General features: G+C 40.8%; 2 protein-coding genes across 5 annotated transcripts in view; one reads left to right on the top strand and one right to left on the bottom strand.

Annotated features, from left to right (window-relative positions):
• SLC25A14 (solute carrier family 25 member 14) overlaps positions 1–26,175 on the top strand; it is a 58,971-nt gene that overhangs the window by 23,595 nt on the left and 9,201 nt on the right. For 3 of the 4 annotated variants that reach the window (XM_040468186.1, XM_040468190.1, XM_040468189.1), the window contains 2 exons: positions 3,739–3,819; positions 4,768–5,218. The exons of the other annotated variant lie outside the window; for it this stretch is intronic. In XM_040468186.1, coding sequence (XP_040324120.1) covers positions 3,739–3,819; positions 4,768–4,809 — 123 coding nt within the window. In that variant the 3' untranslated portion in view covers positions 4,810–5,218. Of the gene's footprint in view, positions 1–3,738; positions 3,820–4,767; positions 5,219–26,175 lie in introns of those variants that run through there. 4 annotated transcript variants of the gene reach the window in all.
• Positions 19,757–21,426, bottom strand: GPR119 (G protein-coupled receptor 119). Its single transcript, XM_040468191.1, has one exon. The coding sequence runs from the start codon at positions 21,320–21,322 to the stop codon at positions 20,285–20,287; it is 1,038 nt and encodes a 345-aa protein (XP_040324125.1). The 5' UTR covers positions 21,323–21,426; the 3' UTR covers positions 19,757–20,284.

The raw sequence follows: 26,175 nt of genomic DNA, 5'->3' as shown, positions 1-26,175 counted from the left end.
ATTATGTGCCACACACTATAGTCTATCTTTTAGCTCACAGCAACCCTATGGAGTAGATATGTTTTCCATTTTATAAACAAGGGAACTTGGGTGGGAGTGGCTAAGTACCCAAGATTATACACCTAATAAGAAGCAAATCTGGGACTTAAACCAGAGTCTGATTCAAAAGTTTAAACTTAAAACCACCATGCTGTGTTATATTGTCAGAAACACATTTTCATGTTGGCAGTAACCTTTACCTATATTCACTCTCTCATTCATTTACTTGCTGTTAAAGTTCTTTATACTGATTGCTCTATATTGTCATTGTACATAATAGCATCTTGCTTTATTACTTCATCAGCGAGAGTCCCAGAGCACTAGTGAATGGAGTTCTGCATTCATTTCTGCCATAGAAACCAACAGCTGCAAATCTTACCCTGTTACTCCTGTCTTAAAACCCTTGATTGGCTTCTCGTTGACCCAAGGCTCTATATGATTTGGCCCCTTTTTACTTCTACAGCCTTATCACTGCTACCTTTATTCTACATTCCAGATGTACTATACAATTTCCACTGGTAGACTTTCCTTCATTCCCAAATTTTCATCCATGCCATATACTTTGTTAGATGCCCCCACCCTACCCTATATATCCTTTTCACTTAGCTAGTTCCTATTCATTCTTCAGAGCTTGTTACTTTCTCCTAAAGGCCTTCCCTGACTGATGAACTAGGTTCTGTGTACACAGTTTCTTGTACTTACTCTGACAACATTTATTTTATTATTTAAAAACATCTTTTTTGAGGACTAATTTACATATTGTAAAATTTACCTATTCAAAGTGGCTTTTGGTATATTCACAGATTTGTGTGACCGTCATCACCACAGTTGATTTTAGAACATTTTCATGAATCCAAAAAGAAACCTCATACTCTTTAGTTATCACCTCCCTGTTCCCTCACTCCCAGTCCTAAGAAACCACTAACATACTTTTCTAACTCTTTAGATTTGCATATTCTAGATATCTCATATAAATGGAATCATACAATATGTGATCTTTCTGACTGGCTCCTTTCACTTACCACAATGTTTCAAGGTTCATTCATGTCTTAGTACGTATCAGTGTGTTCCTTTTTATGGCTGGGTGATACTCCATTGTGTGGCTGTATCACATTTATATTTGTTACATTTTATTGTAATTGCTTTTAATGCCTGTCTGCCCCAGTAGACTGTAAGTTCCATGAAGGCAGGGCCATGTGCATCTTATCACTTTATCCACAGCAGATTATTTATTGAATGAATGCACAACTTTATGAAGTAGTCTATTGTCTCTGTTTATCTACAGAAGTTCTTGTGTTTGTTTTCACACAACTGTCTGAAGCCAGGCAGTGGGCCTCCCAGTCCTAATGTTCTATAGAAGTTCGTCACTGTTTTGGAGCTTTTTCAAGATTCATATGGCTCCTGGGAGTATTAGAGACCCTTACTGTGTTTGTATGTTCATGTACTCAACAGATATTCATTTAGGTATTTATTGGAAACTTTCCTGTGTCAGACAGTGTTAGGTGGTAGGGATATAGTGGTGAGCAAGACAAACATAGTCCCTGTTCTCCTGGAGACTACATTCTAGTTGAGGGAGACAGACAATAAACACACAAATAATAAACAATATAATTTCAGATAGAATTAAATGCTATTAAGACATAAATAGAGCCTGAGACAGTGACTTGGAAATGATAGTAGGGAACTACTTCAGCCAGGATAGCCAGGACAAGGCTGTGGGTAGGTGATATTTGAGCAGAGATCTGAATGATGAGAAGAAGGTGATGAAGATCTGAGAGAAAAAAACATTTCAAAAAGAGGGAACAGGTACAAAGGCCCTGAGTTGGGAATGAACTGGATATGTTCAAAGGTTAAAAGGAAGGCTGGTGTGGCTGAGTGTGGTAAATGAAGGAGAAAGTAGTAGGAAATGAAACTGGAGAGACTGGCAGGGGCTAAATCATGTAGGATCCTATAGATCATCACATAAAATTTGCAATTAGAGTGAAATCCACTGGGAAGCCATTGGAGAGCTTGAAGCAGGAAAGTGACACTATTTATAATTTAATGTATAAATTATATTTTTTTATATTGGATTGTATCTCTAAGGTCCCTTGTCATTTTAGCAGTCTATGATTCTAGGTTATCTGCATCTGGCTGAATTTCACAATTTTCTAACATCAATTTTGGTCTGAGACCTTCAGCATTTGCTGGTAATCCATTGGGGGAAAGCATATTACCACTATGATTCTGTAAAAGTACCCTTATTCTGTTACTATTTGTTCAAAAAATGATTAGTAAGGATAATTATCTTGAGTATTCTTAATATACAGGATGGGATAGGGGATATTTACAAGTCTGGATTCTCATATTAATGTCCTATCCAAATATATCAATTATTTAGTATAGTGGCAGGTTTTACTTCACCAGGGGAAGGGCAAAATAACATCGCAATGTCTAACCCAGTGCCTAACACACAGGAGTTACTTAATAGATATTTTAAAATAGTACACAAAATAGGGACTGTTTCTGCTGGCTGAATTCAACACACCACCAGTTTATGACCTTTGTCATTTAATATGTCATTTAATTCAAATAATTACTCAGTTGGTGTGTTTAGGACCCCCATTGTATAAAACAGGAAACCTAAACTCAAAGCAATTTACACACTGTTCCTCATGCAGTCTTGAAAGCATTTACATCAGGTAGTCAGTCCATGGCATTATACAGAAGTTGATAGAATGAAACAGACTCAGAGGAGGATAGTGACTTGCCCAGCTCCTTATTCCCTACCCTACTTTAGTTTTCCTATTAGCACTTCCATTTCTGAATATAATATATATCAATCTATGTATTTGTCAGCTCTTTTAGAGAGTGCACTCCTTGAGGGCAGGGAGTGTATAAGTTATCTCTTCCTTTATAACAAATTGCTCCAAAACTCACTTCCTTAAAACAGCAAACATTTGTGATCACGCAGTTTCTGTGGGTCTGGAATTCAGAAGCAACTTAGCTTAGTGATTTCAGCTTATATTCTCTTGTGAGGTTGTAGTCACATGTCAGCTAGAGCTACAGCCATATCTGAAGGCTAGACTGGAGTTGGGATATCTGCTTCAAAGATCACTCATGTGGCTATTAGCAGGAATTATTAGCTGTTGGCTACTAAACCTGTGTTCTTCTCTGGAAGTTGGCTGGAAGCCTTAGTTTCTCCCCTTCTGGGCCTCTCATGACGTGACAGCTAACTTTCTCTATAGTGAACAATTCAAGAGAGAAGAAGACAGAAGCAGAAGGCTTTTAGATCTAAAACATCTTTTATAACATAATGGAGGTGACAGACTACTGCTGTATTTTCTTGGTGACCTAGACCTCTCCTGGTATGTTGTGAGAGGGGTTACACAAGGATATGAATAACTAGTGGTGGCTTTCATTGGGATCATATTGGAGGCTGGCTACCACAGACACCTTCTCTCTCGTTTACTGTTATTACCATTATCCCAGCATCAAGAAGAGTACCTTGCATAGGCAAGGTGCTTAAATATTTGTTGAATGAGTGGGTAGATTTAGACTGTATATGAATTCAAAATGTATGGCTTTAGAAAAACAGCATTAATGGAGCCATAAGTTGTTGGGGAGGGACATGGAAGATGAGTACTAAAAATAAAAGTAATTGTCAGATGTAAATAGTAAGGGGAATTCACTCTATTTTTGATTATATCTTTCCCTCAGATGTGGAAACATGAGGGATTTTTTGCACTCTATAAAGGATTTTGGCCAAACTGGCTTCGACTTGGACCCTGGAACATCATTGTATCCTTTTAGAATATGAGAATGAAAGCAGATGCTTTAAGCTCCCAGGTAATTTTTTACTATGGGAAGGAAAATTTGGTTATTGACACCTTTAGGCAAGTGAGAAACTCAAGCATTCTGATGGTGACCATTGAGGATAGAACTAAGTAGAGAAATGGCTTTTAGTTGGAGTCTAGTACAAACTAAAGGCAGCAGAAAAGATGTACCAAAGTGTCCTCTTTAAAACAAAACAAGTACAAACAAATCTGGAAGGGGTTATGAAGTTTTTGGAAACCCTGTTGGGATTTGCCCACAGGAAAGTACATGCTGAGGTGGTCCAGATTTCCTACTCCTAACTATAGGACCAGAGCAACTGGAGAAATAATAAGACAGAAAACACTCATAGGGTGAAGGAATCCAGGCCAAGTAGGTCTCTTTCCTCACGGATGGCTCTTCTTTCTTTAGCTGTGTTTGAGTGCCTCCTTTGTGCAGAGAGAATTGAATGTTGTATACAGTTTGTGTGTATAGTGGTGAGCATTACAGGGTTCAAAAGTAATTCCTTGCCCTTGTAGAATCTATAGGTTGAGAGAGGGAGTATGCCTCTCTCTCCTTGGGATTGATCTGATCACCTAAGAGTGACAGTTACTCTTAGCATTGAATAATATATATGTTGTCATTAATGTTCTTGGGTGTGTGTGAGAGAGTGTGTGTGGCCTGTTGGCCACTGAAGACTATAAGTATGTTAGAGTTCTAATCTGTTTTTATTGCTAAATGCCAAATCATAAGGGGTACGTGGTGGGTACTCAATGCATGCTTGATTTGCCAGGTATTGTTTTTAAAAAGTCTTAAGCAAGTACAACTCAGAATCTGAGATAGACTACCTCAGTGTAAGAGAATGCAATACACAATTTTAGAACTAGGTTTAGCTTTCATTGTCAACCCAATGATCTTCCATGACTTACTCCTCAGTTTTTTATTACATATGAGCAGCTCAAGAGGCTTCAAATCTAAGAACTGAATTATACGTGAGCCAACCCCTGCCAGCGTTTCTACTTTTTTCCCTTTTTCCGTGTTCTAATGTATTTTGACAAAGTTGTAAGTGTTTACTGAACCATTGGTCTCCCAAGGGCCTCCTGATGGAAGAACTACAGGATGCTTCAAAATTGTTCGTGTGTTTGTGTTACCATGTTAACTTTTCCGTGAGAGGAAGTGTTAACGTTGAGACTCTGGCCCCAGATTGGTATCTTCTATGAAGATGGATACTGATAGATGACATCAAAATGGCCTTCTTTTCAAATGTGGGTTAAATGTAGTTGGTTAGCCCCAAACTTGAGCTAGAGCAGAAGGCATAGGCCAGGGCAGTTACTGCTATGTATGTTACAGACCTCGGTTCTCATTAAAGTATTTATTGGCAGAATCACTTTGGCTTTGTCTTCATTTACTACTTTCTCCTTTGCCAGCTCTTTAAGTTACATTCTCCAGAAGGTGATAAAGAGAGGGTTACTGTGAAATTGAGTCTAGACTCTTCAAGCACATTTATGGAAATAGACTAAGTGCATTGTGTTTTTCCACTGCCACTTGTTGTCATAATGCTACTCATTTTTAAAATTTTTAAAAAAATTTATTTTTGAGAGAGAGAGACAGAGTGCGAGTGCGGGAGGGGGAAGAGAGAGAGAGAGAAGACACAGAATCTGAAGCAGGCTCCAGGGTCTGAGCTGTTGTGTTACTCACTTAAACATCAGGCAAATTGTTCTTTCCTAAGCATGAATAAATAAACAAGTGGCTCATTTGGAAGTTTCTACAGATAAAATGTTAAAAGAGACTTAAAATAGAACACTGTGTGCAGGGTTCTAATTTTCTTATAGGCAAAAAGTTCTGGTGATTTTCTTGTACTAGAACAGTGCTTAGGCATTGTAGGCACTCAAATTTTTGTGGAATGAATAGTTTAGCTCTTCATTTTTATCCGTTCATTCATTTATTCAACAAACATTTATTGTATGCCTATTACGTCCTAGATGTTGGGAGTATAAAAACAAGTTAAGACATAGTCTCTATTTTCAAGCTCACATTATAGGATGAGAAACAGACATGTAAGTAGATAATTATAGTACGTACTAAGTACTATATAAAAGATGAACAAAGTGCTAGAAGCACAGAGAAGGGAACAACAGCCAGTTACCTAGGGGATTGGCCAAAGTCTTCATAGTGCAGGTGACATTTGAGGTAAATAGCAGATGTTACCATATGGATAAGGCAGTGAAGGACATTCCAGGCAGGGGAGTGGGGGAAAGTTCAGTTTGGCTAAAATGTAGGGCAGGGGTTTTCAAATACTACGTGAGGCAGAATTGCCTGGAGATCTCATGAAAATGTAGTTTCTTACATCCATTGCCTGAGATCCTAACTTTATTTGGGGCAAAGTTTGCTTTCATCACAAGTACTTGATACAGGTGGTCCTTAGATTGCACTTTGGGAAGCACTTGTATAGAACTGTGGCTAAAATGAAAGGAAATAAGAATAGTGTGACCAGAAGGGTCAAATTATGAGGGATCTGTATATGCCCTAATAAAGAATTGGACTTTTTTTTATCCTGGAGGAGGGGCAGGTAAAGGAAGTTTAAAATATGGGAATAATATAACCAGCTTTTGTATTTTTAGGAAGATAACCCTGTTGTGGAGGGTAGCCTGGAGGGGGAGTAACCCAAAAAAGGTTAAGACCTACTGAAATCTACTTTTTATGTACAGGTAGACAAAATATGGTTCACAAAAATGAAGAAAATTTGTCCTAAGTCACATGACTGGATTGTGGCAGATTTGAGACTAGCACATAGTTCTCAGATTTCTTCTCTGTCTCATTCTCCCACTCCACAGTGCCTTCTTTTTTTAAATTTTTGTTTAACGTTTACTTATTTTTGAGACAGAGAGAGACAGAGCATGAACGGGGGAGGGTCAGAGAGAGGGAGACAGAATCTGAAACAGGCTCCAGGCTCCGAGCTGTCAGCACAGAGCCTGACATGGGGCTCGAACTCACGGACCGTGAGATTGTGACCTGAGCCGAAGTCGGCCGCTTAACCGACTGAGCCACCCAGGCGCCCCCACAGTGCCTTCTTAACTGACAGTCTAAAGTACTATCTTTTTAAAATTAATTTTAATAAACTTTATTTTTATTTTAATATTTTAATATAATTTATTGTCAAGTTGGCTCACATATAGTATGTACAGTGTGCTCTTGGTTTTGGGAGTAGATTCCCATGATTCAACGCTTACATACAACACCCAGTGCTCATCCCAACAAGTGCCCTCCTCAATGCCCATCGCCCATTTTCCCCCCTCCCCCCCCACCAAACCTCAGTTTGTTCTCTGTATTTAAGTGTCTCTTATGGTTTGCCTCCCTCTCTGTAACTATTTTTTCCCCTTCTCTTCCCCCATGATCTTCTGTTAAGTTTCTCAAGTTCCACATATGAGTGAAAACATATGATATCTGTCCTTCTCTGACTGGCTTATTTCACTTAGCATAAAACCCTCCAGTTCCATCCACGTTGCTACAAATGGCAAGATTTCATTCTTTCTCATTGCCATGTAGTATTCCATTGTGTATATAAACCACATCTTCTTTATCCATTCATCTGCTGATGGACATTTGAGCTCTTTCTGTAACTTGGCTATTGTTGAAAGTGCTGCTATAAACATTGGGGTACATGTGCCCCTATGAATCAGCACTCCTGTATCCTTTGGATAAATTCCTAGCAGTGCTATTGCTGGGTCATAGGGTAGTTCTGTTTTTATTTTTTTATGGAAACTCCACACTGTTTTCCAGAGTGGCTGTACCAGTTTGCATTCCAGTAAACTTTATTTTTAAGAGAAGTCTCAGGTTCACAGCAAAATTGTGTTCAAGGTACAGAGATTTCCCATGTTCCCCTACCCCTACATATGCATAGCTTCCCCCACATCAAAATTCGTCACCAGAGTGATTCATTTGTTACAGTTAATAAGTATACAGTGGCACATTATTATCACCCCAAATCTGTCATCTACATTAGGATTCACTCTTTGTGTTATGCATTTTATGGGTTTTGATAAATGTATAATGACCTATATCCATCATTATAGTACCATACAGAATGGTTTCACTGCCCATAAAACCTCTGTGCTCTGCCTATTCATCCTTCCCTCTTCTCTAACCCCTGTGATACCCTCATCCTTTTTTTTTTTTTTGAAGAGAGAATGCATGAGCACGAGTGGTGGGGCAGTGTGGGAGAGAGAGAGAAAATCTTAAGCAGGTTCCATGCTTAGCATGGAAATGAGCCACCTAGGCACCCCTTTACTGATCCTGTTATTGTCTCTATGTTTTTACCTTTTGCAGAATGTCCTATAGTTGGGATGTCGCCTTTTCAGATTGGCTTTTTCACGTAGTAATATGCACTTAAGATTCCTCCATGTCTTCTCATGGTTTGATAGCTCATTTTCTTTTTTTTCTTTTGGATGTACCACAGTATATTTATCCATTTACCTGCTAAAGGATGTCTTGGTTGTTTCCAAGTTTTGGCAATTATGAATAAAGCTATTATAAATATTCATGTGCAAGTTTTTGTGTGGACACAAGTTTCCACTCATTTGCTTATAAATACCAAGGAGCACAATTGCTGGATGGTATGGTAAGAGTATGTTTAGTTTTGTAAGAAATTGCCAAACTGTCTTCCAAAGTAGCTGTACCATTTTGCATTCTCATTAACAATGAACAAGAGTTCCAGTTTCTTGACATCCTTGCCAGCTTTTGGTGTCAGTGTTTTGGATTTTGACCATTCTTATAGGTGTGTAATGGTATCTCACCATTTATTTTTTTTTCCTCTTTCAGTTGTCACTTTAAAATTTTGTTTTCAAAGTTTGAAATTTGAATTCCAGTAGAGTTCACATACAGTGTTCTATTAGTTTCAGGTGTAACAGTATAGTGATTCAACAAGTCTGTACATTGCAGTGTGCTCTTCAATCTCCATCACCTATTTCATCTATCCCTTCACCTCCCCTCTAGTAATCTGCAGTTCTCTATAGTTAAGAGTCTGTTTCTTGGTTTGTCTCTCTGTTTTTTTTCCTTTGTTTATTTTCTTAAATTCCACGTATGAGTGAAATCACACGGTATTTGTCTTTCTCTGACTTATCTCTCTTGGCATTATACTTTCTGGCTACATCCAAGTTGTTGCAAGTACGATATTTCATTCTTTTTTATGGCTGAATAATATTACATACACACACACACTTTCTCTCCCTCCCCCCCCCCCAAGACTACTACACCAGTCAGATACCCTCTTATTCCTGAATAGATGAGCAAAAAGGAAACCAGTTTTTCACAAGGGTGTAGACTGAAAGGTAGTTCCTTGAAGGGTTTATATATATTGGAAATTGGCTTTCTATTCACCTCAGGTTAAGTGTTATTCCTTTAGAGAAGCTTTACATTGATTTTCTCTCTACCAGTCTAAATAACTTACCTCATTATAATTTTTATGCCACATATTTATAACTACATACTATATTTGTGTGACTATTTGGTTAATATCTAAATTTCTCATCAGTCTGTAAGCTCCATAAAAATAGAGATTCTGTTGATTTTGTTTACTGTTATGTTCTCCATGCCTAGCACTGTTCTATATACTCAGAAAATATTTGTTAAATGAAAACTATGAATTGATCTGTACACAAAGATCTGATAAAAGGCCTAAAACATAGCGAAGGTTAAGCAAATGCTGTGGGATTTAAATGGAATGAAATTAAATTTTGAATTACTAGATAAGGATGGGATGACAAAGAGTAGGTTATTAAGGATAAATAGGAGTCCTTGGGGAGGGAGATGCACCTAATGTTTTTAACTGATTATCTGCTCATTTATTGAACAGATATCCCTGCCTCCTAGAGCTTTTTGTCCACAGAAGGGAAACATAATAAACAGATTAATGAGTAAAATAAATAGTGTATTGGGTGGTGATAAATCATTTATAGAAAAATAAAGCAGGGAAGGGGGATGGGGAATAATATTAGGGCAGGGTTGCACACCGAGAAAGCCAAATTTAGTTGAAGTCTATTGGAGGTGAGAAAGGAGCCAGTCTAGGGTTAAAGCAATGCAAAGCCATGATACTGAAGGAGACCACCAAGGGAGTGCCAGTAGCAACAGAAGAGGTCCAAGAAGTGAGCCTGGGCCAGCCCAGTATAAAACAGTTTGGGGAGGACATCACAGAGGACACTGGTGATGACAATACCAGCCTGAAGTATAAAAAGGACTAATATTCTAGTGGTAGAAAAAGAGTAGAGGGGCAGTAGGGGCCAATAATTTTCAATGTAAATTTTGAAGAAAAAGAATTTGAAGCTGATGATACCTTTATCCAAATTGGCAAAGCTTTAAAGATTAATGCCTTTAAAAAAATTTTTTTTTCAACGTTTTTATTTATTTTTGGGACAGAGAGAGACAGAGCATGAACGGGGGAGGGGCAGAGAGAGAGGGAGACACAGAATCGGAAACAGGCTCCAGGCTCCGAGCCATCAGCCCAGAGCCTGACGCGGGGCTCGAACTCACGGACCGCGAGATCGTGACCTGGCTGAAGTCGGACGCTTAACCGACTGCACCACCCAGGCGGCCCTAATGCCTTTATATAGTAGCCATAATCATGGGTAGGTAGTTCCAATTAAAGAATTTGACTTGCTATTTTTATTTTAGGTATCCTATCCTATCCTATCCTTAGTCATGGATTAATAAAGTATCCCCTCAGGTAACCAATATGATGAATAGAGCATTTTGACTGAACACTAAGGACTAACCCATTTCTATAGTGAAATAGGCTACTACAGTAAAGGTGCATCAGAGAGTAAGGGTCTGACTCTTACCACACAAAATTTGAAGATTTCACATCTTCACATGTGATTATTTCACACGTGTGAAGAATTCAGTGTTTCACAAAAATATTCACTATAGAGTTCCTTTAAGTAACAGCTCCCCATTGGATATTTAAATTGCAATTTTGGATTGAAAAATGAATTTTTAGGGACATATCAGGTATGAAATAGACACACCAATTTTTTTTTTCTCGCGTTCACCCGAGGCGGGCTCATGCTCAACTGAAGTGGGGCTTTAGATTACCTGATATGGGACTCGAACTCACGAACTGTGAGATCATGACCTGAGCCAAAGTCAGATGCTTAACGACTGAGCCACCTAGGCACCCACACACCAATGTCTTTTGAAGGTAGATTGATAAGGGAAAACTTTCAGATTCAGTTGAATACAAGGAAACAGTCTTTAAAGGAACTAAGGGCTTTGGTTGAAAACTTGTTTGTCAGAAAACAAGACAAACTCTTTGTACTGTCAGCTCAATTTACATGTAAACCTAAAACTTCTAAAAGATAAACTATTAATTTCTTTTACAATTTTTTTTTATTTTAAAATACATTTTTAAAATGTTTATTCCTTTTTGAGAGAGAGTGAGCCCAAGTGGGGTAGGGGCAGAGAGAAGGGGACAGAGGATCTCCAAAACAGGCTTTGTGCTGACAGCAGAGTGCCCAATGTGGGGTTCGAACTCACGAACCACGAGATCATGTCCTGAGCTGAAGTCTGACACTTAACGGACTGAGCCACTCAGGTGCCCCATCTATTAATTTCTTAAAAGTGCTCAAAATGAGAGGGTGTAATACAAGGATGAGCAGGTACCACTGATTTGGAAGAGAAATAATGATTTTCCCAGGTAAAAAGCCCAGCATGTCAAAAAGAAAGCCAGACAGGGGCGCTTGGGTGGCTCAGTAGGTTGAGCATCTGACTTCGGCTCAGGTCATGATCTCACAGTCCGTGAGTTCGAGCCCCGCATCAGGCTCTGTGCTGACAGCTCAGAGCCTGGAGCCTGCTTCTGATTCTGTGTCTCCCTCTCTCTCTGCCTCTCCCCTGCTCATGCTCTGTCTCTCTCCCTGTCTCAAAAATAAATTAAAAAAAAACATTAAAAAAAAAGAAAAAGAAAAAAGAAGCTGCAGATAATAGTTCCAACAAAGCAAAGTTATGAAAACTTTGTAAAAAAAAAAAAAAAAAAAAAAAAGAAAGCCAGACAATAACAGAAGTTGGTGAGGATGTGAAGCAGTTAGAACTCCTACATTGCAGGAGAGGTTGTAAAATAATGCAGCCCTTTTGGAAGACAGTCAGGCACTTCCTCAATAGTTAAGCATAGAATTACCATATGACCCAGTAATTCTGTTCCTAATATACACCCAGAAGAATTGAAAACAGGGACTCAGATACTTGTATACCAGTGTTCACTGCAGCATTATTCATAATAACAAAAAGATGGAAACAACCCAAATATCAACTAATGAATGGGTAAAGAAATTGTAGTATATCCAGACAATGGAATATTCAGCCATAAATAGGTATGAAGTGCTGACACATCGCTACAACATGATGAACCTTGAAAACACTATGTTAAATGCAAGAAGTCAGATACAAAATTCCACATATTGTATGATTCCAGTTTTAAGTAGAATGTCCAGAATAGGCAAATCCCATAAGTAAATTAGTGGTTGCTTACGGCTGGGGGAAATGGGGAGGTCTGCTAATGGGTATAAGGTTTCATTTTGGGATGAGCATGTTCTAAAAATAGATTATGGTTGATGGTTGCATAACTCTGTAAATATGCTAAGAAACATTGAATTGTATGATTTGAATAGGTGATCTTTATGCTATATAAATTATATCTCAATAAAACTTAAAAAAGCCCACCCAGCATGTGGTTTAGCTTGATTAGGATGGCTAGTGAGGAATTTCAATGAAGCTGTTTGGTAACAAAATAAAGATTGATTCATATTAATTCCAATTTCAATGAAGCTGATTGGTTACAAAATAAAGATTGATTCATATTAACTCCAGAAGGTCACATGGATGTTTTTCCTTTAGAATGAACAAGTCCAGGGTGCCCGGGTGGCTCAGTTGGTTAAGCGTCCAACTTTGGCTCAGGTCATGATCTCGTGGTTCATGAGTTTGAGCCCCATGTGGGGCTCTATGCTGACAGCTGGGAGCCTGGAGCCTGTTTCAAATTCTGTGTCTCCCTCTCTCTCTGCCCCTCCCCCACTCATGCTATGTCTCTCTCACTCTCTCTCTCTCAAAAGTAAATAAACATTAAAAAAAAATTAGAATGAGCAAATCCATCATATTACCGGCCATCTGAAGATGAAACAACTGACATTTCTGAGCAGGAAACCCCAGGTTTGAAGGGATAAAATTATCAAAATTTGTAGGCTATAAGATGAAAAAACTTTCACTGTTTTTCTTTCCTTTTTTTTTAAGAGGCTAGAGCATGAGGCAACCCAGATGATAATAGTTAATACTATGGCTTTTATTATGTATCAGATACTGTTCTAAGTGTATTGTGTTTATAAAACTGTTTACATTCTTTCACCCACTCTAGGAGGTAGATACTATTCTTATTTTTCAGATGAGAAGCTGAGGCACAGAAAGGTGGAATACTTTGTTCCTAGGAAATGGCAGACCCAGGATTCTAACCCAGGCAGTCTGGCTCATGAGCCCATGCTTATAATCACTATGCTAGGGGTGTATGGACTCAGCCTTGTCGAAGGTCACTTAAAGTTTATGGCAGGTGAGCAGTAAAGAGTATTGATTTCATTAATTCCCCTATCTTTATAACACCGTGGGAGAAAGAAGGTCAATAGTTGTTGTGGTTGGTCACTCTTTGACACTTAACTGTAACACTGACTTTATTTTCCTGGAGACCTGTGAGTGCAAATATATAATTTTCCTCTTATTCTCCACTTTCTACTTCTTCCCCCTATTTTCTCTGTTAGCCTTTCTTCTCCATAACCTCCTTAATCACTAGCCCACCCCTTCTTCTTCCAGTCTAAGTGAGCACAGTTCACTATACACACAGGAACTTGTTTTTGTTGTATGTTATACTATTTATTAAAGAACTTGGAATTATTAAAACAGATGCCACTAGTTTAAAATAGAACAATTTGGATGTGGAGCTAGACTTCTCTCCCTCTCTCCTCCAATGCAAACAAGTGTGTTGTTAGGCTTATAAAAAATTTATGGGAGGAACAATTGAACTAAGAACCTGATTATAAATAGTTCTTTTCTATTCACTAAAGCATATCATTTAAGGGGTAATATTTTTGTTAGCCAAGCCCAGTGAGGGTATTGCATGTAAGTTTTAAAGTCATAAAATAGCTTTTAAAAAAAGTTTTATTTATTTATTTTGAGAGAGAGGGAGAGTGAACGAGCAGGGGAGGGGCAGAGAGAGAGAGAGAGATGGACCCCAGGCAGGCTCTGTGCTCTCAGTGCAGAGCCTGACGCTGGGCTTGAACCAGGAACTGTGAGATCCTGACCTGAGCTGAAATCAAGAGTTGCACACCCAACCGACTGAGCCACCCAAGGTGCTCCATAAAATTGCTTTTTAAAAAACAAATATTTTCTAAGAGTGGCTACTTTGTATGAATTCCTGAGATTTCACTAAAGGATGTTTCTTCTCTCTATTCACTTTTTCAGCATCAGAATTCAGTTGTATTTTGGGCTGTGCCCAACTCACTATAAACACTATGCATACTTGTCTTTCCCATTTATTTAGTAAATAAAAACAATTTAATGCATCATTGTATAAGATTACTAAGGGACCTGGCAATCTTAAAGTGGTAGTTTGAATTTGGGATTATGAATCTTTTCCTCATTTGAAATAACCCCATAGTCATTCAGCTATCATTTCTGGGAACCACTTCTGAAATGACAGGGTACCAGTTTGCTTGTCTATAGGAAGTGCTTTAGTATTTGTTGAATGGCTCAGTGGGCAAATCTGCAAAAATATTATGAGTGGTAAAAGCACAATGAACAATTTTGTAAGACTGCATGGCATTTTACTGGGCCAATGACTGTTATCTCAGAGTGTTTATCAGCTTTTTAGTGCCTTAATGTCAACACAACTGAGACAGAACTGGAACTGATATGGATTTATTAGAGTAAATAGGAAATCTGATTCAATCATGGGATTGTTGGGCAACATGCACCAAATAAAACAAAACCTAAACAAATAAAGAGACCTTCCTCAGCCTCTTGGTCATACATGACTTTAGTCTCCTCCAGTGCGCTGGAGCAAATGGATCCTGCCTGTCCCGTTGTGTAGCGGGCATTTTAAAGAACAAGGAACTGCATAAAAACAGACTCTGAGACCCTTAGCAGCTGCATTGGTGGTTTCTAGGGCTCCTCATGAGAGGGCTCTTTGAGCCCAGTGGGTGATTATGGTCCCAACAGCTTGTAAATCCAGTGAACATATGGTTGGGTAGTAGCATGTTAAGCTCTCATGTACTTTACCCTGCACGGTTGATCCATTAGGTGGAGCACGTTTCCCTTTCAGCAACACTGCAAAACTATGGCTTCAAGGCTTCAACTGCATCAGGACTGGTCTCTTGGCTCCATGTGATTATGTTTTCATGTTCTCATGCCTACGTAGCATTTTATGGTGTTGCACAACACAACTACCTCTGAAAACTTGAAGAGTGAAAACACTGAAATACCTGGATATTAGACGCTACCATATTGATGATGCAGTTGTACTGTGAGAGGTGTTCTTAATCTGCTGTGTCCCATTAGTCCAGATTTCTAAATTTACAGATTAACTCTAGCAGTAGGACATATGAAGAGGGTTCCTTTTTTTTTTTTTTAAGAAAACAACTGGTAAACCCCTTAGTACGGTTTATGCTTTCAGGAAGCAACTTTTATTGCTTTGAGATCTTCATATCAGTGTGGTCTATTCATTTATAGCTCATTCTTGACCTCTTTTAGCAAATACCCTAGGGAAACATTACACTTTGAGAAATGCCAGCAAAAACGTGAATCAAAATTCTTATAAATGTTTAATGCTTCTTGACCTAGTGATGCTTCTTTGTAGAATTTATCCTAAGGAATTAAACAGATGTGCCAAAGATTTATTTTTTAAAATTTTATTTTGAGACAGAGAGCAGGGGAGGGGCAGATAGGGAGAGAGAGAGAATCCCAAGCAGGCTCCATGCTGTCAGTGCGGAGCCTGACATGGGGCTCAGTCTCATGAACCAGGAGGTCCTGACCTGAGCCAAAATCAAGACACGGGTACTCGACCGACTGAACCACCCAGGCGCCCTAGACGTGTCAAAGATTTATACACAAAGGTATTTATAGTGGTATTAAAACAGTGAGACATTGGAAATAACAAATGTACAACTATAGGGAAATGGTTAAAACATTATATACTCATGATGAAATAACATGAAACCGTTACAAATCATGTTTTTGAAGAAAACTTTATGACAAAGGAAAATATGCACAATATAAAGTGAAGAAAACAGATGAAGAATAACAGTGATCATCTCTGGATGGTACAATTATGGGTACATTTATGATTTTATGTATTTAAAATTTTTTCTGAAATGAACAAAAATTGTTTTTATAATCAGAAAAGAACCTCATTGATACATCATTATAGATCTCTGAAAGAAATCCCAGCAAACCTGGGGCAATTTCAGCACCTAGCTCTCAAAAAATGTTTGTGGAGTAGGTAGATAGATGGACAAATGAATGAATGAAGGACAGTTGACACTTGTAAGTACCATTACTGAGTTTATATGACTGCTGAAATAAAAAATGAAGGTTTGTTATTAAAAGGAGAAAATTCCAGACCAGTCAGCAGTTTGAAGGATGGCATGGGAGTTACTGAAGGAGTCACAAAATAAATGAGTGGCTGATGGCAGCCAAGGAGTTGTAGTCTGGCCTTGGGTCCATTGCTGCTCTTGTTGCCCAGCTATCAACACCATGTTTCCTCTTGTTCTATGTGTGTCTTTGAAGTATCTCTTGTGCCTGCTGTTTTCATTGGTCTCTATTCAGTTTGACCAATGACTGAGCAAGTATGAATGACATCAAAGTCACAAGTTCATTTTCCATTTGAACCACTAAATACTTTTCCATATGAGGAGAAGATATACTAAGGCTAACTCTGGCTGGCCAACTCTCAGACTTGGACTTATTAGACAAGCAGGAGAGTTTGGTAGATAAGGGCAACCTGCCTCTAACACTTGTGACACCATTCACAATTCCCCTATACAGAGGGCTGTGTGTTCTTATGTTCTTGTGAGTAGTCCTCTCTGAAACATTTGTGCTATGAATAATGTTAGCTACCCAAAGAATTAGTAGAACACTTAGTCATGTCACAGTTTTTATAACAAATTCACAAGCTCTTTATGGAAATTATAAATGGGACCGATTGATCTACATTCTGTCCTACACGGTGTTAATTTCTTTTGGCTATTTTGATCAAATTGCTGAACAGGATCTGGCTTCTCTGCAAGGCCATCAGGAGACACCATTGGATGTATGAATGAAATCTAAATGTTTCCTCTTCAGTGCATGCCCGTATCTGTGCCAGAGCCTGTGTCAAAGAAAGCCATTAGACTTTTTGCATATTATTCTGTATCTCTGCTCTTGGTGGCTTATTAAACACAGTGTTCTTAATTGCGGTTACTCTTAAACCCAAATGTATGATAATAGGGCCTTGTTTGTATTTGCTGTCCCTTGATCCTGAGATTTACTGTTTGTCTCTTTCAACCTGAGTTGTCTCTCACCACTTGTTTTCAGAAACATTCATGGGTTGAGGAATTCACAGTTTGGAGCCTAACTGTCTTTGTCCTGGAGGCCATTATGTCTACAGATATGACAGACTCCTTTAAATTGGCCAGCCGGATATTTTATTCTTTAGGATTTTTAAGTATGAGGAAGAGAACATTATTTGAGCACTAACCATGTGCTGTCATTTACTAGACGTTTTCCTATACATTATTTGAGCTAATCCTTTTGATAACAATATAAGGTAGGCATTATTACCCCAGTTTTACAAATGAGGAAGCTGTTGCTTTGACAGTTAAACAACTGAATGGTAATTTGGACACTGGTCTATTGGACTTCAAAGTTTGTGATTTCCACTGAATATACTGCCTCCCAGTAATAGCAGAGTTTTTTTAGACTGAGCCTAACACCACAGCATTCACTTAGCTTCTCCTCAGTTCCTTTTTCCTATAATTTTCATTCCACTTTGCTTGTGTTACCTTGGCAAGATCAGTCCTTTGCAGCAAGGCCAGGAAGTTAAGCTTTGGACCACCACTAAGGAGGGCATTGATTTGATCCTGCTTCCCATTTTGTCCCCAAACCCCGTCACTGTTTGTGTTTTACGTAGCTCCCAGTAACTCATAACCCAATCCAAGAGGGTGCCTATTGCTGGCATAAGTGGTACTTGCTGCGTGCTCAGCACTTCAAGGCACTTGGGGTTCCATCATTCACTTGAGAGCCAAAAAGTTCTTCAGTTGTAGGAACATAAAGCCTGCTCTGGTGAAGGCAAGCATGGTCCTCCTCTGGGCCACTGTGGTAAACAGAGAAGCTGCACAAAATAGTCTAGCAAAGGAGGGTTGGTGTGTATTAGAATAGATCAGCGAGAAACAGGCCATTTGTGCTGAAGGTAGAGGGTGAAAATAGGAAGAAGGGAATTTTCAAGTGTATAGAAGTGGAAAGGGATGAACATTCACCTCCAAACAACTGAGGAATACAAGCTGGGAGGTAGTCTAAGACTGAAGGGAAATTAAAACCCAAGTGCAAAAAAAAAAAAAAAAAAAATTTTTATAAAAAAAAAATAAATAAATAAAAGGGGCGCCTGGGTGGCGCAGTCGGTTGAGTGTCCGACTTCAGCCAGGTCACGATCTTGCGGTCCGTGAGTTCGAGCCCCGCGTCAGGCTCTGGGCTGATGGCTCGGAGACTGGAGCCTGTTTCCGATTCTGTGTCTCCCTCTCTCTCTGCCCCTCCCCCGTTCATGCTCTGTCTCTCTCTGTTCCAAAAATAAATAAACGTTGAAAAAAAAAATTAAAAAAAAAAATAATAAATAAATTTATAAAACCCAAGTGCAAAACATCATGGTGTGGCGCCATCCTGTGGAGAGGAGGACAGCCGGATTCCATCCTGGTTTGGAACATTTTAGTTTCAGATGTGAATGAAAAAGTTCATGGGCCTCTTGGAATTAGCCTTTACACATTGGACTCAAATGCATCCTCAGGCCATCATTTTAGAGATATCAAAGGGTTAACCTTCCATGGTTGTTTTGGCACCAAATTAAAATTTAATCCATACTGTATTGGTTTCTTCTTGCCTTCTTTGGTTGTCCACTCAGCAGCTTTCTAGGGAGTTAATCTAGTTTGGGACCTCAAGAGACAAATTTCTAAGAATCCTCTGTGGAGACCAGGAGATTGAGGAAAGGGTTACAAGAAAGCTCAGGAAGACTGAGCATAATTCCTGGGTTTCTTTCCCAGTCTGTTCTCGAATTTCTGCTGCCAGTGTTGCCCAGAGGGAGGCTGGCCATAATTCCTGGCTGCCAACAGCCATTTTTTTTGTACCCACAGAAAGCAAGATGAGACACCTGTTCCTCAGCTGGTCTCCTGGGACATGTTGGAGGTATCCCCTTATGTGACTGAGTTTCTTAGGAAAATGCAGATTTAAGAGTGTTTAAGAGCTTGGCAGTGCCTTTCTTGGTACCTAACACTTTTTCCACCTCCTTCACTTCTAGGGTCTCAGAATTTGTGGTTCAGCATTCTCATCAAGTAGCTACAAGTGACCATAAGCCAACTGAGGGGAAGGGGCACCACAGAGTTAGTGGTAGAATGGGAGGGGTCGTAGCAGAAATAACCACAAGATTGGCTATTTCCAAAGAAACAGTATTTTGAACTCCATGAAGTGCGAGAGAAGACAAGCTGTAGAATCTAATTCAGGTTCCTACATTTTAGGCAAACTCACTACTTAAAATGTCTGATTTACATCAGGGAGGGCAGGACTCCTCACTTTACCAAAGCCATCACTATAGTAAAGAGTTGAGGGGAACAACCTCATGTCTCTAGTGCTGTGCTGTCCAATATGGTAGCTACTAGCCATATGTGGCTGTTGAGCATTTGAAATATGGCTAGTTTGGATTTAGAGGTTCTGAAAGGTAAAACACACACCAGATGCAAAGATTTAGCATGAAAAAAACAGTGCAGTAATTTTTATATTGATTACATATTGAAAATATGTTTTAGATATACTGGGTTAAAGGAAACATTAACATTGCCTTTTTTAAACCTTTTAAATGTGGTTACTAGAACATTTAAAATTATATGTGACCTGCATTATATTTATGTTGGATACTGCTGCTGTAGTGTATTCAAGAATAGGATTTGATTTTTTAGCATTATTTCAGTAGTACATTTCTTTCTACCTACCTGTACAGGAGAGACAGATTAATTGCAAAAGAAGCATAGGGAGGAATGGAGATTTGGAAATGAGGAAATTGGTTATAGAAGAAAGTCAGCACCCTACCTCAGTTCCTCTCAGTCTGGGGTGGGGCAGTCAACTGTCTGAAGCAAGCACTTTCATTCCCCTAGCTTTGATTTCCTAGTTGGGGCCCAGAGAGGAGAGGGAGAAGTCACTTTGAAACTTCTCTGCCCTTACCATCTTCGCCATGAAGCTGTGAGTGGGAGATAGTGGTGATAGGACAGGAACTTTCCCTGGGCCCCTCTGGGCCACCATCCCTGGCTGAGAGAAGAAGAAGGAATGAGGTGAGCCCTTTCTTCACTCCCAGGGCCATCTGGTAGAGCTGCTGCCGCACCTCCTTCTGCCAGTAGGCATAGATGAGTGGGTTGAGCAGGGAGTTGCCCACACCGAGCAGCCACAGGTACCGTTCCAGCACCAGGTAGAGGTAGCACTTCTGGCAGGCCACCTGCACAATGCCAGTGATAAGGAATGGGGTCCAGGACAGAGTGAAGCTCCCAATGAGAACAGCCACAGTGCGGACAGCCTTGAAGTCGCTGGGAATCCGAGGAGGCCGGTATGCTCCGGCCATGGCTCCTGCTTGTTCCATCTTTCGGATCTGCTGGCTGTGCATGGAGGCAATCTTGAGCATATCACAGTAGAAGAAGACAAAGAGGAGCAGGGCTGGGAAGAAGCCAACGCAGGAGAGGGTCAGCACAAAGCGTGGGTGAAACACAGCGAAGAAGCTGCAGGGACCCTGGTAGGTAGTCTGCTGAAATATGGGGACTCCAAGTGGGAGGAAGCCAATAAGGTAAGACACCAACCACAGCCCGGCAATGCAGGACCCAGCCATGAGCCCGTTCATTATCTGGAAGTAGCGGAGGGGCTGCTTGATGGCAAGGTACCTGTCAAAGGCAATCAGCATGACTGTGAGGACAGAGGCAGCTGCGGAAGAAGTAACAAATGCCATCCGAAGGCTGCATAGGGTCTTCTGTGTGGGCCGAGGTGGGCTGGAGAGCTGGTCTGTGACTAGGCCAGAGATGGCCACACCAAGCAAGGTGTCGGCTACAGCCAGATTCAAGGTGAAGCAGAGACCAACACCATCATTCTTGTGGATCAGCAACAGCACAGCCACAGCCACTAGTGCATTGGCAGCAATAATGAGGGAGGCCAGGACAGCAAGAGTCACTCCAAATGGAAAAGATGACTCCATGTCTTGAAGTGGCAGGATTTCCACTTACCAGGGCATTCTGGCTCTCCAGCTCAAATTCTCACGGGCTGGGAGAGAAAGGGCTGGGTTCAGAGGGGCATCAGAGATCTGGCCACGACAGGCAGCTTGCCATCTTTCAGATCCTGCTGATCACTGAGAATCACTCACCCTTTCTCTTTCAGTCCTCAGCCTATTGCCTCTCCAGCTCTCTGAAGGCAGCAATCCCTGTGTAGCCCTCCCCCTGGCCGCTGTGCTAGTCCCTCCCCCTCCAACTACCAAGTTACTAGACAACTCCCAAGTACCTGTGCATACTGTCTCGCCAGGCTCTCTTCCTCCATTGATGCTTCAAGGACTTTCTTTGGAGGGCCTGGGGCATTCATCTGATCTCCTGTCTGGCAGAAGATATAATTGACTCTAATCACACTTTTTCTTCCTCCATAGCTTGATATTAAACTCCTTCTTTTCCCAAGCTTCAAGTACTAGCTTAACAACTGATCTCAGCTTAATTAAGTATTTGCTTAATAACAAATTCTCAGTTACTACTATTACTTCTTTCAATCAAGCAAGATGATCATAATCAGTTGAAGTGGGAAGTGAGGGCGGGCAGACTATTTCAAGGCCCAGCATACTTTCAGGGGAGCTACCACGCATTTAAGCTATTTATCTTTTGCTTCCTAACACCTCAGAGTCTAATTCTCTAAAATAGGCGGTGCCATCCCCCTCTTTTTCATCCCTCAGATCTTGGCTGATTCAGAAAGGCAGGAAAATGAAAGCAGGTAATTGTTAACAGTTGTTAATTCAGTTTCGACCAGAACCCACTCCCTGTCTAAAACTTCTGTTTGTTGGGTATACTCACTGAAAACGTGTCTCTGGTCAGAAGTCGTGGTTGCCAGCCTTGCCTTTCTTGATCCTGTAGCCCCGAGGTCTCTCTGGGACAGGAGAAGAGGAGGCGAGCTGCATTCTGGAAAGTGCTGTAATATTTGGTTGTGGAATTTTCCATTTCCACTGTGGATCATGTTAGGCTGAAGGGTGGCAGTGTTGCCGAGGCAGGTGAGATGGGCTCAGGCAGGGCCACCGCTGTGTAGGTCACTCCTATTTTAAGTTGTATATCCATTTGTTCGGGTACATTAGAACCAACCTTTTGCCTGGTACTCTTGGATACCAAGAAGAGAGGGGTGGGGAGAAGAGTGGTTTGAAGCTTATTTACTCAGTTCAGGTGAGAGCACAAATGGGAAAGGTTAGTGTTTTAAGTGAGGGAGTGGAGAGCAAGGTGCAGAGTTGGAGGCAAATATTATATCCAGGATGTTTTGACAGTCGGAGAGGGCTGTTGACAGAGGTCTCTCCTACAAATGATCACAAAGGCTGTGGCATGGGGACTTGGTACTCCAGCTGCCAGTCTGAGAACAGTTCTTATGCTTTGGTACCTCCATTAGGAAGCTGACTTCAGGTTGCTTAGTACCTGGCCTGATTTTATGCCTGGATCTAAGGTGTGCTCTAGTTTCCCTAGCTCTTTTCTAGGAGTCAATATGGTCCTTTTGAAGCCCATGCTCAAACTTGAGAGTGCATCAGAACCCTTTGGAAGGCTTGTTAACACACAGATTCTTGAGCCTCACCCTGAGTTTTAGATTATTTATGTCTGGGGTGGGCCTGAGAATCTGCATTTCTAACAAGTTCCCAGGTGATGCTGATTCAGGGACCCCATTTGAGAACCAGTGCTCTAGTGAAATGGTTCTTTTTTTTTTTTTTTTTTTTTTTTTTGAAATGGTTCTTAACCTTAGCCATGCTGTGGAGTTACTTGGTGACCAAAAATACTGATGTTTTGGGTCACACACCAAGAGATTCTGATACCATTAGTTTGGGGTGTGACCTATGCATCCGGAGTTTTGAAAGCTCCTCATGTGATTATAATAGTCAGCCAGGGGTGAGAACCACTGTTCGTTGGCAGAAACACAGGCTCTGGAGTCAGGACACTATCTCTGTGATTTTGCTTGGACAAATGAATTCACCTCTCTGACTCAGCTGTGGCTTCCTCGTGTGTTCCATGGGGACAATAATTCCTATGTCACAAGGTTGTGGGGATGACAGAACGAGGTATGATGGATATTAAAAGGCTTCATGAACTATAAAATATTACACAGGTACTTTTATCGAGTGTCTTCTAGTCTCTTGTTAATCAAAGTGTGTATCAGATCAGGAGCATTGGTAGGACCTGTGAGCTTGGTAGAAATGCACAATCTTAGGCCCTTCCCAAGACCTCCTGAAGCAGAGTGCGCATTGGAACAAGATCTCCAGGTGATCTGTATGCACATTAAAGGTGTCCTTTCCCAGCACCTAGTCTCGGGTGCCTGGTTATGTTGGTTTACTTTTGCTGCTGTAGCAAACTGCTACAAGCTTAGTGGCTTAAACAACATAGATGCATTATTTTACCCTTCTTGAGGTCAGAAGTCCGAAACAGGTTTCACAGGGCTCCAATTAAGGCGTTATCAGGGCTGGGTTCCTTTGGGAGGCTCTAGGGGACAATAATTTCCTTGCCTTTTTCAGCTTTTAGAGGCTGCCTGCATTCCTTGGCTCATGACACATCATTCCAACCTCTGCTTCTGTAGTCACATCTTCTCTGACTCTGACCCTCCTGCCTCCCTCTTTTAAGGACTCTTGTGATTATATTGAGTCTACCTGGATAATCAATGATATCCTCCCCATGTCACATTTTCAAAGTGCTTTTTGCTGTGTAAGGTAAAATATTCACAGGTTCTGGGGATTAGGACATGCACGTCTTTGGAGGGGGGCATTTTTCTGCCTACCATACCAGTGTTCTCTGCTGCCCACATCTTCTCCCTCCATCCCCCAAAGATGCTCTTCTCAGTGTAATCTTCCTTTTTTCATGTCATAGACATTTATTTCTTTTACCCATCAACACTCTCTTGTTTTCTGTCTTATCTCCTTAGGCATCCACAAGCTGATTTAAACTAATATAGGAAGCTTTGGAAAAGAGTGGGCTCCCTGTCACTGGAAATATGCAAGCAGAGCCTGAATGCTCACCTGTCGGGAAGGCCTTAGAGATAATTCCTGCAGCAGTGCAAAACATCTGCAAAACATCGTTATTCCCGTTGCGTTGTCTTTCAGTCCCTATGCAACCTATTATTGATGGGCCCCTGGGAGTCTTCCGTTCCTCAGCTCCCTCCCTTCTTTCTTAGTTGTCCCCACCTCTGTGTCCTCCTTGGCTTTTTCTGTCCCCTTTCTCACACTACCACACAGACTCAGCTGTGTGTCCTTTGGCTTTGCCCATGCTGTGAGGTCAAGACCACAGAGAATGTGGTTCCTTCCTGGAAGGCCAGTGGTTAGTCCTTATGGTCCTAAGTCTGAGGGTTCTCAGAGTCTCCAGAGTGGAGCATTGATTGACAAGGTAAACAAGTTGGGGTTGACAAAGGGGAGGAAGGTAAAGGACGAGAGGGCTTATTCTCTGGCCAAACTATCCCATAACCAAAGCATTAAATGCTAGTTGTAGTGGGCTAAGGATGCAGTGGGGTGCTTTGTACACCCTGAGGGCATGGAACCAAGGACCAGAGGTTTCAACTGGAATGAGTGTGGAGGAGAAGCCAGGCTTCAAAAGAGCCTGCCTTTGGAGCCAGGCCCCTGGGAGAGGAGCTCTAGGAAGATATCCAAGACAAGTGATGCCTGATTACTTGTAGTGCCTAGACCAGCCATCTGCCTGTATGATTTAGCTGCGTCTTGCCCAGGGATAAAAGCAGCAGTGACATTTAATATCCCTCTGTGAATGACTAGACCATACATCCATTGCTGTTAAATATTATGCAGTGGTGTGAAAAGAATGGGATAGGCTTATATGTCCTGATGCAGCCCTCCAAGGCTTATTGTTGACTGATAAATCAAGTGACACATCAGTATGTAGCATCTGGACCCACTTACAAAAGTAAAATCCCAAACCCCAGCTTTATGTGTGTATAGGTGCACAGAGATCACCATAAATACATGTTAACAGAGAGTGAATAGCTTTAAGGAGAGGAGTGAGAAGCCGGGATGGAAAGCGACTGTCACAATTTACTTGGAATACTGACTTGTTATGTATTTTCACAGTGAGGATGTGTTCATGTAATTTCAAAAGAAAGGGGCGCCTGGTTAAGCATCCGACTTGAGCTCAGGTCACGATCTCACAGTTTTGTGAGTTTGAGCCCCACATTGGGGTCTGCACTGACAGTGTGGAGCCTGTTTGGCATTCTCTCTCTCTCTCTCTCTCTCTCTCTCTCTCTCTCTCTCTCTCTTTCCCCCCCTCTCTTTCTGTCAATAAATAAATAAGTAAATAAATAAATAAATAAATAAACAAACTTAAAATAAAACCTCCTCAATAACAACCCCCTTCTCCCCATTTCAGCTCAGGCACCACTTTGCAAAGGCCCTTTGCAGACCACAGCCAAATGCCTCTGTGCACACATGTACATTATGTATATACATAGTTATACACTTGCTTTTGCTTACACTTTGTTACCTGCCAGTGCTACAGTTGTAGAAAGAGGGTGTGTGTGTGTGTGTGTGGTGAGAAATGGCAGGGCAAAATGGGGTGGGTGGAGCAGTATTTGAGGCTTTAGTCCCTTTTTACAGTGGGAGGCACTTTGAAGAAACAGCCCTAGACTTCTGGGGCTTCTGAGCCGCCGTGCAACAATGATACCAGCTAATATTTATGGGGCCTTTAAAATGCTGAGTACCGTGCTAAATGTACAACATATTCTTTAATCCTTACAAAAATTCTATAAGGTAGGTACTATTAATATTCCAATTTTACAGATGGGCAAACCAAGGCATGCAGAGGGTGACTTATTTGTCCAAGGCCACACAGCTCA

Source organism: Herpailurus yagouaroundi, unplaced genomic scaffold, assembly GCF_014898765.1.
Source record: "Herpailurus yagouaroundi ecotype Mexico unplaced genomic scaffold, PumYag 67681, whole genome shotgun sequence".
Classification (NCBI taxonomy): domain Eukaryota; kingdom Metazoa; phylum Chordata; class Mammalia; order Carnivora; family Felidae; genus Herpailurus; species Herpailurus yagouaroundi.
The sequence above is the reverse complement of the archived record's forward strand: the minus strand, read 5'-3'. Positions and strand labels throughout refer to the sequence as shown.

Excerpts from the sequence above, each read along its gene's own strand:
- GPR119 (XM_040468191.1), bottom strand. The coding sequence starts at position 21,322 with ATGGAGTCATCTTTTCCATTTGGAGTGACTCTTGCTGTCCTGGCCTCC.